The following is a 14,613-nucleotide window of genomic DNA, read 5'->3' as shown; positions in this document are numbered from 1 at the left end:
CTTTCACACTTGCAAAGCTGCAGTCAGGGTTTCTTCTGGGCTGTTGTGGTTAGAGGACCAGGGAGGGGCGGGGGAGGGCACGGCACAGCGCAGGGACTTCCACAAACACCGTAATTTCTCACAGAGAACCCCATAGCGGATGGGGCTGTCCATTACTGGGGGAGGAGGGCACTCGCTGCAGCTGAGGGACTCCGAGGGTGGGATGTCGGGGATGGTTATCTCCTCCCCAGAAGGCTGGGAAATTGACAGATCTGAGGCCTCGGGAAATTGGCAGATCTGAGGCTGCAGTAGGGGCCGGGGCTGGATGACATGGCCTTTCGAGATCCCTTTTGCCTTGAAATTACGGTGGTCTGTGGAGCCTCCCCTGCGAGGGAGGTGGGGCGGGGTCCCTCTGAGCTGCTCCCCTCCCCGTACTACCCCGGTCCCCATCTCAGAAGAGGCCGGGGCCGCCAGCCCGAGGGCCGCCCCCCACTGCACCCCAGCACTGTCCCCCTCTCTCTCCCTCCCAGCACCAGCCACTCTTCTTGCAGGCCCCTGTTGGTGTTGGTGGTTTGGATGCGGCAGCTTTGAAGCTTTTCTCTTCGAGGAGGGGTGCGGCGGGAGGGGGCAGGGAGGAGGGAAGAGGAGGTGTTGGGAGCTTGGTGCTGGGGAGGGTTCCTTGCTGTCCAAGGCCCCAGGCAGACTCTTCCTCATCTTCTCCCCCTTCCCCCCACGGTGACCTCTAACCACGTTTTTCCTTGCCCAACACCCTCTGACCAGCTCAGGCTCTGAGACCACTGTCCCCTTCACATGCAGACACATCCCCTCAGATGCTGCACACCTGGCATGGGGGCCCTGGCTTGGGTAGAAGGGAGACCCGGGGCACAGAGGGACAGGGCAGAGGCTGGCATGCTGGACAGAGGGTGCAGCTTAACCCCTCAGTGCGCCAGGGACAGGGAGATGGCCAGGCCCTAGGGCCCAGCCAGGATCATCTGGCTCCTGCCCACCTCTGTGTCCTGGGCTCTCCTTCCCCTACCAAAATGGGACATGCTCCTGGCTGCTTTGTGCCTGGGGACCCTGAAGCCAGGCTGCGCCCGATGCTGTAAAGAGGGGGCTACGTATCTCCCCACCCCCAGGCCTGCTGGAAGTGGGAATAAGGAGAGGCCCCTGCCCAAGCCCCTCTTGCCACCGCGGCTGCTGCCCAAGCTGGTGCCAGGTCCCAGCCCTCCTCCCTGTCCCCCTTGAGGCCAGCTGCTTTGGTGACAGGCCAAGCAGGAGCAGAGAATTCACTGCAACCCCCCACCCCCACCCTGAGCCCTCGCCCGGCCTGTCTGTGGGTTCTGCCAGCCGGGAGGTGAGAGGGAGGCCCAGCCATCCTGGACGGAGGGCGCTGGACATCAGCACCCTGGGAGGCGGTGGGGGGCCTGGCCACACTGACCGCACCGGGTCAGTAAGGGGAGGCTAGGAGTAGGTGGCGCTGGGACGTGAGTGGGCAAGGGTGGGCAGGCCAGCGGCGGCCAACGAGATGCAGTTGAGGTTTTCCTCCTTTTCAGGGAATGGGGGGGTGGGGCGGGGCCCCCCACCTTTCTGACATCAGCGCTGCCTTGGTCCCTCCTCCCGAGCCGGGGATGGTCGCAGGTAAATCTGGGTCGGGGCAGGGGAGGTGGGGGGGCCTGGCTGGGGCGGGCTGGGTCTTTATCCTAGCACCTGGTTCCCTCCCTTGCCCCCTCCGAGCTGGACCTGGGACTGCCCCCCTGAGGGACCCTCAGTCGGGCCTGGGCCTTGGAGTGAATTCTCTGCTCACCCCCTCTCTCCTCGCCAGCACTAACTCTTTCTTCCCAGGTGGTCTGCAGCCAGCCTCCCCTGGAGCCGGACCTCACCAAGCCCCCCCCCTTGTCTCTCTTCCCTCTGCGCAGCTCTCCTCTCCCCTCCCCTACTCTCCCGGGAGTCCTGTCCCTCTCCGTGTCCCCATCCCCCACCCCTTGTGCACCAGTGTCAGTGTCTGCTGCCAGCCAGACCCCATGAGAGACCCTGCCGGCTGGGGGCAGGGCTGGGCGCCCTCAGGGAGGGGCTGGACTCTGTCCCCTGTCCTAGACTGGGAGCTGCCTCTGCTATTGACTTTGTGGGTACCGGCTGGGTGGGGGATACAGATGCATCAGGAACCCGGGGAGAGAGTTGACACCCCTGTGCCTCCCCTACCCTGGAATAGGGGGCGCTCCTGACACCCACAATGGGTACGGAAACATCACTCTACCTTGCAATTTTTGCAGGAGGAAGAAAGTGGAGTTTAAAAAAAAAAAATCTCTGTCCCGGTGTGGTTGGTGAAGGATGGGACCCTGGACCCCTAGCTCTTCCCTAGGGGGCCAAGAGGAGGGAGAAGGGGCCAGGTGCTGAGTCCCTGGACATCAAAGCCAGAAGTGACTGCAGTGGGGAGAATCTCTGCACAACCCCCGCTCAGATGACACCAGACCGTCTGGGAGGGCTCTTAGCAAACCCCTTCTCCCCAGCCTGTGGGGTCTCTACCAGCCAGGGAAGGGGAAGGGCACCACTGTCCGCCACTAACCCCGCTCTTAATGGCCTCCAGGGAGAGGGGCAGCTGGGCTGGGCGGGGGGAGGGGGGTCCCAGCCCGGAAACCCCCTTCCCATCACCAGCCCTACCAAGCAACCGTGACTGCAGCAGAGCAGCAGGAGGGGACGACCTGGCTTCCCCCCGCAGCGTGACCGACTTGTCTCTCTCCCCTGTCTCTCTCGCCCCTTCTCTGCCTCCGCCCCCCTCTCTCATCTCCTCCCCGCCGCCCCGCCCTTTCCAGTCTTCGTGTGCCCGGGGACCCTGCAGAAGGTGCTGGAGCCCACCTCCACGCACGAGTCGGAGCACCAGTCTGGCGCGTGGTGCAAGGACCCGCTGCAGGCGGGCGACCGCATCTACGTGATGCCCTGGATCCCCTACCGCACGGACACGCTGACCGAGTACGCGTCGTGGGAGGACTACGTGGCGGCGCGCCACACCACCACCTACCGCCTGCCCAACCGCGTGGACGGCACGGGCTTCGTGGTCTACGACGGCGCCGTCTTCTACAACAAGGAGCGCACGCGCAACATCGTCAAGTACGACCTGCGCACGCGCATCAAGAGCGGGGAGACGGTCATCAACACGGCCAACTACCACGACACGTCGCCCTACCGCTGGGGGGGCAAGACCGACATCGACCTGGCGGTGGACGAGAACGGGCTGTGGGTCATCTACGCCACCGAGGGCAACAACGGGCGGCTGGTGGTGAGCCAGCTCAACCCCTACACGCTGCGCTTCGAGGGCACGTGGGAGACGGGCTACGACAAGCGCTCGGCCTCCAACGCCTTCATGGTGTGCGGGGTGCTCTACGTGCTGCGCTCCGTCTACGTGGACGACGACAGCGAGGCGGCCGGCAACCGCGTGGACTATGCCTTCAACACCAACGCCAACCGCGAGGAGCCCGTGAGCCTCTCCTTCCCCAACCCCTACCAGTTCATCTCCTCCGTGGACTACAACCCTCGCGACAACCAGCTCTACGTCTGGAACAACTACTTCGTGGTGCGCTATAGCCTGGAGTTCGGGCCGCCCGACCCCAGCGCTGGTGAGGACGGCTCACTTCCAGGCCGGGGGACCTGCTTGCCTTTGTCCCCCTACGCCTGGCCCCCTGGGTCCCAGGGTGGGGGTCCCTCTTGGGGAGCTCTTGGAGATCTGGAGGTGGGTGCGAGTGTGAGCTAAAAAAGGTAAAAGAAAGTCACAGCGTGTGACAGATGTTGTCCCAACCGCTTCAGCTCGTCTAATCCTCAGAGTTTATGAGACCAGAATCCTTACTGTCCCCATGTTCCAAATGCAGACGCCTCGGTACTGGGTGGGTCGGGGATTAACTTATTTGAAGATTTGAACCCAGGACTCGGCTCCTAACCATTGAACTGCACTGCCACTTGTGGGGGCTTGGGCACCTTTAGTCCTCGGATCCACCAGGCTCTTGGGTGGAAGCCCGACATCCACAAAACGGGAGAAAGCTGCGCTGCTGCCGGTGCCTGGGGCGAGGGCCCCTCCGCAGCGTCGTTTCGCCGCACAGCTGCCCCAAGCCAGCTCTCTGCAGCCTCGGGTCCCCACGGCTGTTGCCACGACACTTCATTTGCAAAAGGGGGAAACCGAGGCCTCCAGAGAGGAGGGCATAGCCAGGTTACAGAGACCAGAGTGAACTAGACGAGGTGGGAGGTGGCGGTGCTCAGAAGCCACCTGCCCTCTGCTCTCTGCACTGCTCAGACCTCAGGGGACACGCAAGTGGATTTTCACCACCTTTTGATGCTTTATGTGGTCCCATGGGTATAAGGGACTTCTGTTGGCACAGAGAGGCCAGGAGAGATCTGTCCTCAGAGCCAGGGGGCCGAGGACACCGTTCCCCTGCAGTGGACTAGGTGGCAGGGCCCTGAGGACGGGTGTGACCCTGTCTGTATCCCCTCTCTGTTCCAGGCCCAGCCACTTCCCCGCCCCTGAGCACGACCACCACGGCCCGGCCCACGCCCCTCACCAGCACCGCCTCGCCCGCAGCCACCACCCCGCTCCGCCGGGCACCCCTCACCACACACCCAGTGGGCGCCATCAACCAGCTTGGACCCGACCTGCCTCCAGCCACGGCCCCAGCCCCCAGCACCCGGCGGCCTCCAGCCCCCAATCTGCACGTGTCCCCTGAGCTCTTCTGCGAGCCCCGAGAGGTACGGCGGGTCCAGTGGCCGGCCACCCAGCAGGGCATGCTGGTGGAGAGGCCCTGCCCCAAGGGTACTCGAGGTGAGTGCAGAGGCTGCGGCCGTCTCCGCCGTGGCTGGCCAGGGGAGGGACGGGGACATGCCCCGTGAGCAGCTTAGCACAGGTGGCCTTCCCCGCTGGAGTGGGGGCTTTCCGAGGGCAGGGGTCATCCCCGGTGCCCAGCAGGGCTCTCGGCACGGTGGCTCAGGCAGTCCGCAGGCCACACCTGCATTGCTGAGCACCTGCGAGGGAGTCCATACGCGGTGACATGGCTCCTGGCCTCAGGCTGACGTGGGACAGTCCCGGGAGCAGCCATTTGCAGGACAGGTGAACAGCTAATGTGCCAAAGGGGCCGGGGCCAGGTGTTCTAGAGTCCGAGGGGAGGGTTGGAGGAGGCTTCGTGGAGAGAGGGCGGCTTCCAATGAGCCTTGCTGGAAGGTTCTAATTCTAGTAGGCAAAGACAGAAAGGGAGCCAAGAGGGAGAGCTCAGGGGCAGTAAGGGGTGGCTTTTGTCCCCTCAGAGCGACACCTCTCTTGACTGTCTGGCCTGCTTCATGTCTGTTTTTCCATGTCCCCCTCACCTCTCTTTTCACCCATGTGTCTCCTGCTCTCTGTCGTGTCCTTTCCCCCTGCCTTGGCCCGTCCTCTCCTCTCCTCCGGCTCCTTTGTCTGTCCCTGTCTGTCTGTCCCTGCAGGAATTGCCTCCTTCCAGTGTCTACCAGCCCTGGGGCTCTGGAACCCCCGGGGCCCCGACCTCAGCAACTGCACCTCCCCCTGGGTCAACCAGGTGGCCCAGAAGGTACCGGCCGCCGCAGCCCCGCAGGCAGGCACACGCGCTCGGGCCCAGGGCCCAGCCTGGGTAGCGGAGCAGCTGGGGAGACACACAGGGGCTGGCAGGTCTGGAAGGCAGGACTGTGGAGTCCCCTCCCTGGCCTGCAGAGGGAGCAGGAACAGATGGGGTGGGAGGGGACAGACAGGGAGAAGGGGACGGCAGGGGCCGCACAGGGAAGGGGAAGAGGGAACATTGGGGAGAGCGGGACGGTCCCTGACAGACCCGGGGTCGCCCCTTCCTCCCCTGACCTCACGCAGATCAAGAGCGGGGAGAACGCAGCCAACATCGCCAGCGAGCTCGCCCGCCACACCCGCGGCTCCATCTACGCGGGGGACGTGTCCTCCTCCGTGAAGCTGCTGGAGCAGCTGCTGGACATCCTGGACGCACAGCTGCAGGCGCTGCGGCCCATCGAGCGGGAGTCGGCCGGAAAGAACTACAACAAGGTGGGCCCGGCCGCAGGGCTCCTGCCCGCAGGGACCCGGGAAGTAGCCCACCTGGTACCTTGGAACCAGGCTGCCAGCCCCACGGTGGCACTTCATCAGAGAGGCGGGACCCCGGGGCCTGCTGGGTCTTGCTCCTGTGCTGCCCTGGGTGGTCCTGGGGGTTGTGGACCCCAAGGAATGTCCCTTGCTGATGGCCTAGCCCCAGGTCGGGGGTGGACACAGAAGAGCGAGCTCTCCAGGGCCCAGATGTGAGAGCGCTGGGGTCGGGAGCTGTGCCCAGAGGCCCGGCCTAACCCCCTGCATGTCTGTTCCTTGTCCCCAGATGCACAAACGGGAGAGGACCTGCAAAGATTACATCAAGGTGAGACCCAGAGGGTCCCAAGCGTAAGGATCGTGGGCTCCAGCTGACCGAGGGAACGGGGGCTGGGGGCTGCGAGGATACTTGGGGACTCACGGCACTGTCCCCGCCACCCGTGCAGGCCGTGGTAGAAACAGTGGACAATTTGCTTCGGCCAGAGGCTCTTGAGTCCTGGAAGGACATGAATGCCACGGAGCAGGTGCACACGGCCACCATGCTCCTGGACGTCCTGGAGGAGGGTGCCTTCCTGCTGGCCGACAATGTCAGGGAGCCCGCCCGCTTCCTGGCCGCCAAGGAGAACGTGGGTGAGTGCTGCCGTCACCCCAGGGCAAGGTCACGCGTGAACCTTGAACCATCGGGGGGCCAGGCCTGGAGGCCGCGGGGGGTGCCCGGTCCCCCTCGACCTTGGGCCTCTTGCCACAGGGCCTCATTCTGCAGCCTGAGCCCCTGGATGGGGTACAGACCTCAACTGCGCATGCCTTGCCATCCCCTGTCCCCACAGTCCTGGAGGTCACAGTCCTGAACACGGAGGGCCAGGTGCAGGAGCTGGTGTTCCCGCAGGAGGAGTACCCGAGGAAGAACTCCATCCAGCTGTCCGCCAAAACCATCAAGCAGAACAGCCGCAACGGTCAGTGTCCCCAACGGGGCCTCGGGGGCCGCCCCGGCCCTGCGCTGGCGTCTGCTCCCCGCACGGAGGGCAGCGGTCCTGAACTTTCATCGGGCGGTATCCACTCAAGCTAATGTCAAATTTTAGGGGATTCATGGGTGCCCTGAAGCCCCGCAGACCCTCAGGGTGGGCCCTGCTGTTTGCAGAGTGGGCTCAGGGCCTCACAGCTCAGAGAGGACTGTGCCGTTTGAGACAGAGGCTCAGAGAAGTTAGAGATTTGCCCAAGGTCCCAGCCCCTGTGTGTCGTGGCCCACTGCCCTGCTGTTTAGAACTGCCTACAGCTGAGCGGTGGTCTCACGGGAAGGGCTCCTCAAGCCCCCCTTACCTGGACCGTGGCCTGGCTTCGAAGGCCCCAGTGGCCGGCGTGGCTGGGGCCCGCGGATCTGCCGGAGCTGGGAAGCAGGGGTCTGGACAGAGGGACAGCGGCTGGGGATGCCGGCACGTCCGACTGTGCCTGTCTTCCCCAGGGGTGGTCAAAGTTGTCTTCATCCTCTACAACAACCTGGGCCTCTTCCTGTCCACGGAGAACGCCACGGTGAAGCTGGCAGGCGAAGCTGGCGCGGGCGGCCAGGCGGGCGCCTCCCTGGTGGTGAACTCGCAGGTCATCGCGGCGTCCATCAACAAGGAGTCCAGTCGCGTCTTCCTCATGGACCCTGTCATCTTCACCGTGGCCCACCTGGAGGTGAGCTGAGCCGTCCCCCTCCCTCCCTGGGGGTCCCAGCGTCCTCTGTGTCCCCGGGCTGTGCATCTCCCCCGCCCCCACTGCATGTATGTTCACCTGCAGAGCAAGTTACGGCCTCTCCCACTTTGGTAGCTTGGACCGTCTGTCCCCAAAGATCTCAGACTGTCACCTGGAGCCCCGAACCCCAGGCACTTCTCAAACACTTGTCACTATCCCTGTCTCTGGGTGTGAGGGGGCTGGAATGGGACTCCCCAGTTCTGACACCCCGGCCACCACCCCACAACAGGACAAGAACCACTTCAATGCCAACTGCTCCTTCTGGAACTACTCGGAACGCTCCATGCTGGGCTACTGGTCGACCCAGGGCTGCCGCCTGGTGGAGTCCAACAAGACCCACACCACGTGCGCCTGCAGCCACCTCACCAACTTCGCCGTGCTCATGGCTCACCGCGAGATCGTAAGCTGACCGGCGCTCTGCTGTCCCGAGTGGGCCCGCGTGCTGGCCCTGCTTTGCATGGCGTCCTAGAGAGAGCATGGGTGGTGCCGGGGAAAGGCCAGCCTCGGGGGCGTGGGGATCCCGGTCTTGCCTGGGGCGTGAGGCCGGCCATGCGTCTGGTCCTCTCCGGCCCTCTCTAGTCATGGTCACCTTCTCCCAAGGCCCCCTGGAGAAGGAAGCAAGTTGGCGTCACCTTTGTCATCTCTCCACAGCCTTTCAGAGCATGAGGAAGTGAGCAGAGGGGTGGGGGCCAGCAAGTTGGCCGGGTGGGCAGCCCCAGAGGTCCCCCATGCCTGCAGCTGGCACCTGGCCGAGCCCAGAGTGCAAAGCCAGAGGCCTGAGCATGCCTCCCCCCAACTCCTGTCCCCAGTACCAGGGCCGCATCAACGAGCTGCTGCTGTCCGTCATCACCTGGGTGGGCATCGTGATCTCGCTGGTCTGCCTGGCCATCTGCATCTCCACCTTCTGCTTCCTGCGGGGCCTGCAGACCGACCGCAACACCATCCACAAGAACCTGTGCATCAACCTCTTCCTGGCCGAGCTGCTCTTCCTGGTCGGCATCGACAAGACTCAGTATGAGGTGGGCTGGGGCTCGAGGACACGGGGAGAGGGAAGGGGGCGCTGCCGGGGCGGCCTCTGACCTGCGGCTCCCCGCAGATCGCCTGCCCCATCTTCGCGGGCTTGCTGCACTACTTCTTCCTGGCCGCCTTCTCCTGGCTGTGCCTGGAGGGCGTGCACCTCTACCTGCTGCTGGTGGAGGTGTTTGAGAGCGAGTACTCCCGCACCAAGTACTACTACCTGGGCGGCTACTGCTTCCCCGCCCTGGTCGTGGGCATCGCGGCCGCCATTGACTACCGCAGCTACGGCACCGAGAAGGCGTGAGTATCCCCCCTTTGCCCGCCCCCACCTCCTCCTCTCCTTCTGCCTGGCCCCCTGCTTGATGGCACCCTGTGGGCCAGGACCCTTGGGACACTGGCCTCCCTCCCTCTTTCTGATCCCCGAGGCTGCAGCCAGCAGAGTCCCGGCAGGAAGGGCCCTCGGCGTCTGTCTACCTCTGCCCCATTTCCTTTGCAGCTGTTGGCTCCGAGTGGATAATTACTTCATCTGGAGCTTCATCGGGCCTGTCTCCTTCGTTATTGTGGTAAGTTGAAGGCGGCAGCCCTGGCACTGCATGCCCTTCCTCCATCCTGGCTGTCCTTGACCGTAAACTGTCCCCCCGACACACACAGACACACTCCCTGAGCCCTGGGAGGCTCTGGCTTGAAAACCACCTGGGAGGCCGAGGTGGGAGGATCGCTTGAGGTTAGGAGTTCGAGACCAGCCTAAGCAAGAGCGAGACCCCGTCTCTACTAAAAATAGAAAGAAATTAGCTGGACAACTAAAAATATATAGAAAAAATTAGCTGGGTGTGGTGGCGCATGCCTGTAGTCCCAGCTACTCGGGAGGCTGAGGCAGGAGGATTGCTTGAGCCCAGGAGTTTGAGGTTGCTATGAGCTAGGAGAACGCTGCAGCATTCTAGCCCGGGCAACAGAGCGAGACTCTGTCTCCAAAAAAAAAAGAAAAAAAAGAAAACCAGCTGGGAACTGAGCCGCCAGCTAAGGGGACGAGAGCAGGCTGGGCTGTAGAGCCCCGGCACTTGAGGGCCACTGACCTGGGAGATGTGATTCGAGTCCCTACTGTGTGTCAGGCCCTGGGCCCCATCCTCCCAGCAGCAAGGAGTGACATTGTGCAGCCAGGCCTGCCAGTCACTAAGCACAGCACAGCAAGCTCCTTGGGGACAGAGACAGGGACAGGGTGCTCCCAGCAGGGAGGCCCTGCAGAGAGGGGACTGAAGCTCAGACTTGGTTAGCCCAGCCCCTCCCATTTGTCCCACCCCCAGGTGAACTTGGTGTTCCTCATGGTGACCCTGCACAAGATGATCCGAAGCTCATCTGTGCTCAAGCCCGACTCCAGCCGCCTGGACAACATTAAGTGAGCCACGCCCCTGCCCCCTGCCCCGTCCCTGCCCCTGCCCCTGCCCCTGCCCCGTGGTGCCCTGGCTTCTGGTGACACACAGTGTGATTTTAAGGATCAAGATGGGTGTTTTATTGTACTCGTTCTGTGCCTACTTAATGGGTATTAGAAAGCATGTCATTAGCACATTTGGCCTGTGGTTTGGGGACTTAACTGCGTAGGGTTGAGGCTAAACTCAAAAGGTGAGTCCATTTAAGGGCGACTTAAGGAGAAAGAGGCACCAAAACGTAGGTTAAGTGGTCTGGAAATGGTGAAGCTGGCGGGGAAATGACCGATGTTGGCAAAACCCCGAGCCCTGCGACCCCTGACCCAGCGTCGTCCCCTCGGCCCCAGGCTGGGTCTTCGCAGACGGCGCCCAGGCCCCCCCAGGACCCCTCGCTCCATGCAGAGGCGCACGGCAGGGCCGCGGGGAGGCCGGGGCTGAGGCGGGCTCCTCGGGTGGGTGCTCTGACGCTCTGTCCCTGCCCCAGATCCTGGGCTCTGGGCGCCATCGCGCTGCTCTTCCTGCTGGGCCTCACCTGGGCCTTCGGGCTCCTCTTCATCAACAAGGAGTCCGTGGTCATGGCCTATCTCTTCACCACCTTCAACGCCTTCCAGGGGGTCTTCATCTTCGTCTTTCACTGCGCCTTACAAAAGAAGGTGAGGTTGGTGGGGGGCCTGGGCCACAGCCTCCCGCGGAGACACTGCCGGGCCGGCAGCCTGTAGGACCGAGAGTGGGGCAGATCTGGTGATGGGCACCCTCACCACGATGGGGGCCACCAGTCAGGCCTGTCGCTGGCCTGGGGTGCAATTTGGGGAGGGCTTAAGGCAGGGGATGGCAGAGGCGGCCATGACAAGGATTCTGCTTGCGGGAGGGGGGACCACATCCGTGCTCTGCTCAGACTGTCCTTGGACGCACAGTCAAAGGCAATATCCTTGCGCGGCCCCCACCTCACACAGAGTGACAGCACCGTCCTTACAGGGGCACCCAGGCCCATACGGTCCGACTGGGCGCGTCGGCTGCCCTCCACTCGCTTCTGCTCTCTCGGACCCCCAGATGTGGACCGTCCTCAGGGCGCGGCCCTGCTCCGCCCCAGCCACCTGCAGCGTCCTCTCCTCGTGTCTTTGCCAAAATGTCACTTTCTCGTGCCTCCCCCGATCTATTTAAAATCACCCCCTGCCTTCCCCCCACATTAGCACTGACTGACCCCTTCCCAGCCACCGTTCTCCCGCCCCTAAGTCCAGCAGGCACCCCATGGAGCTCTTGTGTTTCCCTCTGTGTCCGCCAAGGTCTGAGCTCTGACAGGCAGGGATTGTGTCTGGTCCGCGCAGTCCCCCAGGCCTAGGCATAGCGGCCGCTCCCTCCGGGTCTGTCGGGTTTGCGAATGAAGGAAACTGTGGCGGGGGTAGGCAAGGGGATGGGCGAGTGAGAAGAGAGCCAGCCTGATGGGTTGGCTGTGCGGGACAGGTGACAGCGAGGTTTCCGTGGCCCACCTGTTGGCGACGGGGGAAGCTCCGCCTCTGGGTCCCGTGGGCAGCTGGGTGGCGAGGGGCCGGCGTCCGCTGACCGTGCCCCCGCCCGCAGGTGCACAAGGAGTACAGCAAGTGCCTGCGCCACTCGTACTGCTGCATCCGCTCCCCGCCCGGGGGAGCTCACGGCTCCCTCAAGACCTCGGCCATGAGGAGCAACACCCGCTACTACACGGGGACACAGGTACGGGCGGGCAGGGCTCCCCGGGGCTGAGTGTTGGAGTCGGGAGCCCGAGGGGCAGCGGGGTGCTCGGCCTGGGTCTCCGAAAGGTCCCCGGGCGGGGGGGAGGCTGGGCGGCTCAAAGACCCCCTCACCTCTGGGCTGCGTCCCCAGAGCCGGATCCGGAGGATGTGGAACGACACCGTGAGGAAACAGACGGAGTCCTCCTTCATGGCAGGCGACATCAACAGCACCCCCACCCTGAACCGAGGTGAGACGGCGTCCCTCCGCCTCCGGTCCCTCGGGGCTCCTGGACCCATGTCCCCTGGCCGCCTGGTGACCTCTGATCCCTTGCGCAGGTACCATGGGGAACCACCTGCTGACCAACCCCGTGCTGCAGCCCCGCGGGGGCACCAGCCCCTACAACACCCTCATCGCCGAGTCGGTGGGCTTCAATCCCTCCTCGCCGCCCGTCTTCAACTCCCCAGGTGAGAGCACTCTGGGAAGACGGGGCCCAGTGCTGGGAAACGTGGGTTCTGCATCCATGGGGTCTCCATGCCGGCTGTCCTTGTGCCCCCTGAGCTGGAGCCTGCACTCGGCATTCTAAGCTCACCCTCACCCTCTCTCCCTTCTCTCCTGGCGTGCGCCTGCAGGGAGCTACCGGGAACCCAGTAAGTGTGACTCTGTCCTGGTGACGTTGCCAAGGCTGGGCGAGGAACAAGATAACGGTCTTCTCGGATGGCCTCACTTAGGGACACGCGGGATGCTCCCCCCTCCGCCCCCATGCGCAGTCTCTGTCTTGGATGCTCTTGGTTGAGTTCGGGCCTTCAGGCGGGGAAGGAAGGTGCCCAGGGTCTTAGCACAGGAAATGGATCTAGTTGCTCAGGCCTCCTCCTCCTCGCGCTGCTGAGATTTTAAACACCCAGCTGGGGGGGTGGGCGTGTTGGGGACCCTGGGGGCACTGGTCCTGACCAGCCCCTTTCTGCCCCGCAGAGCACCCCCTGGGAGGCCGCGAAGCCTGCGGCATGGACACCCTGCCCCTCAACGGCAACTTCAACAACAGCTACTCCTTGCGAAGTGGCGATTTCCCTCCGGGAGACGGGGGCCCCGAGCCGCCCCGAGGCCGGAACCTGGCCGACGCTGCCGCCTTTGAGAAGATGATCATCTCCGAGCTGGTGCACAACAACCTGCGGGGGAGCAGCAGCGGGGCCAAGGGCCCTCCGCCACCTGAGCCGCCTGTGCCGCCTGTGCCAGGGGGCGGCGGTGAGGAAGAGGCGGGCGGGCCCGGGGGTGCTGACCGGGCGGAGATTGAACTTCTCTATAAGGCCCTGGAGGAGCCTCTGCTGCTGCCCCGGGCCCAGTCGGTGCTGTACCAGAGCGATCTGGACGAGTCCGAGAGCTGCACGGCAGAGGACGGCGCCACCAGCCGGCCCCTGTCCTCCCCTCCGGGCCGGGACTCCCTCTATGCCAGCGGGGCCAACCTGCGGGACTCGCCCTCCTACCCGGACAGCAGCCCCGAGGGGCCCAGCGAGGCCCTGCCCCCACCCCCGCCTGCGCCCCCTGGCCCCCCTGAAATCTACTACACCTCGCGCCCACCAGCCCTGGTGGCCCGGAACCCCCTGCAGGGCTACTACCAGGTGCGGCGGCCTAGCCACGAGGGCTACCTGGCAGCCCCGGGCCTCGAGGGGCCAGGGCCCGATGGGGACGGGCAGATGCAGCTGGTCACCAGTCTCTGAGGGGACCTCACGGACCAGGGGCTGGCGGCCCAGGCCAGGGAGGGAACCCTGGGCGGGGCTCTGGTGCGAGAGGGAGACTGATGGGGGCAGTGGCTGGTGGGCCACTCTCTCTCTCCAGGTGCCCCTCAGCCACGGGCCCTGCAGTCCCCGCGGGGGGCTCTGACCTGGGGGCCGGGGAGCCAGGTTCACAGACAGGGTTTCCCACCAGCCACACGCACCAGCTCTATTTGGGGGAGGGGCGGTGAGGAGGAGCCCAGAGGTCCCCAGGGGAGTGAGGAGGGAGAAACTGAAGGGTGCGGCAGCTTCTTGACTCCCCCACGCCCCCACCCCTAAAGGGAAGTGAGGGCGTCGTTTCCCTGGGCGGGGAGGGGCAGCTTCTGAGGTTGCCAAAGCCCCGCCCCCCACGCCGGATTGAACCTGTCAGCTGCTCCTCTCCCCGCAGCCAGAAATGCTGCCAGCTGCGTGGCAGGGACGGACAGAGAGACAGGTTCCTCCTGCGCTAAGTCCCCTGCTCCCTGGAGACTGGGGAGAAAGCCCCAGGGCGCAGGGATGGGCAGCAGTGGCTGGTGGTGGAAAGGTGGAACTTTCTCTGAAGCTCCTTCCCCCTTGCTCTTGGTCCCTGCCCCCCAAGCAAGCCTGCCCCTCCGCCCTCCCAGAGTGCACCCAATGACCCCCTCCCTTGGGGCGACTCCTGATGAAGCACAACTCCCCGCAGGGCCCCAGCCCACAGGGGTGGCCATATTTGGGCAGTTCCCAGTCCTGTGGGCTTGGCTATCTGGGGAGCAGATTTTGGGTCTGGTTCTCCCTGGGGAGTGGGTCCTGGGCTTGGATCTTTCCCTAGGGGGCCCTCTTACCCCTTCCTCTCTCCTCCTCCTCCTCCCATTGCTGTAAATATTTCAACGAAATGGAAAAGAAAAAAAAAAAAAAAAAAAAAAAAAAAAAAAAGAAGAAAAATCTTATGACTTGAAGCCACCGGGGA

General features: G+C 64.1%; 1 protein-coding gene across 2 annotated transcripts in view; it reads left to right on the top strand.

Moving 5' to 3' along the window:
* ADGRL1 (adhesion G protein-coupled receptor L1) overlaps positions 1 to 14,558 on the top strand; it is a 42,663-nt gene extending 28,105 nt beyond the window's left edge. Inside the window, exons 6-24 of one of the 2 annotated variants that reach the window (XM_012641470.1) lie at positions 2,790 to 3,590; positions 4,466 to 4,780; positions 5,434 to 5,537; positions 5,828 to 6,013; positions 6,336 to 6,374; positions 6,493 to 6,676; positions 6,874 to 6,999; positions 7,506 to 7,720; positions 8,007 to 8,177; positions 8,587 to 8,796; positions 8,874 to 9,094; positions 9,291 to 9,357; positions 10,096 to 10,187; positions 10,700 to 10,868; positions 11,794 to 11,922; positions 12,073 to 12,169; positions 12,258 to 12,386; positions 12,552 to 12,569; positions 12,892 to 14,558. In XM_012641470.1, coding sequence (XP_012496924.1) covers positions 2,790 to 3,590; positions 4,466 to 4,780; positions 5,434 to 5,537; positions 5,828 to 6,013; positions 6,336 to 6,374; positions 6,493 to 6,676; positions 6,874 to 6,999; positions 7,506 to 7,720; positions 8,007 to 8,177; positions 8,587 to 8,796; positions 8,874 to 9,094; positions 9,291 to 9,357; positions 10,096 to 10,187; positions 10,700 to 10,868; positions 11,794 to 11,922; positions 12,073 to 12,169; positions 12,258 to 12,386; positions 12,552 to 12,569; positions 12,892 to 13,634 — 4,016 coding nt within the window. In that variant the 3' untranslated portion in view covers positions 13,635 to 14,558. The remainder of the gene's footprint in view (positions 1 to 2,789; positions 3,591 to 4,465; positions 4,781 to 5,433; positions 5,538 to 5,827; positions 6,014 to 6,335; positions 6,375 to 6,492; positions 6,677 to 6,873; positions 7,000 to 7,505; positions 7,721 to 8,006; positions 8,178 to 8,586; positions 8,797 to 8,873; positions 9,095 to 9,290; positions 9,358 to 10,095; positions 10,188 to 10,699; positions 10,869 to 11,793; positions 11,923 to 12,072; positions 12,170 to 12,257; positions 12,387 to 12,551; positions 12,570 to 12,891) is intronic. The other variant, XM_012641471.1, reaches the window with a different exon arrangement.
* The last annotated feature ends 55 nt before the right edge of the window (positions 14,559 to 14,613 follow it).

Source organism: Propithecus coquereli, unplaced genomic scaffold (genome assembly GCF_000956105.1).
Source record: "Propithecus coquereli isolate 6110/MARCELLA unplaced genomic scaffold, Pcoq_1.0 Scaffold164, whole genome shotgun sequence".
Classification (NCBI taxonomy): domain Eukaryota; kingdom Metazoa; phylum Chordata; class Mammalia; order Primates; family Indriidae; genus Propithecus; species Propithecus coquereli.
This window is presented reverse-complemented; position numbering and strand designations above follow the sequence as displayed.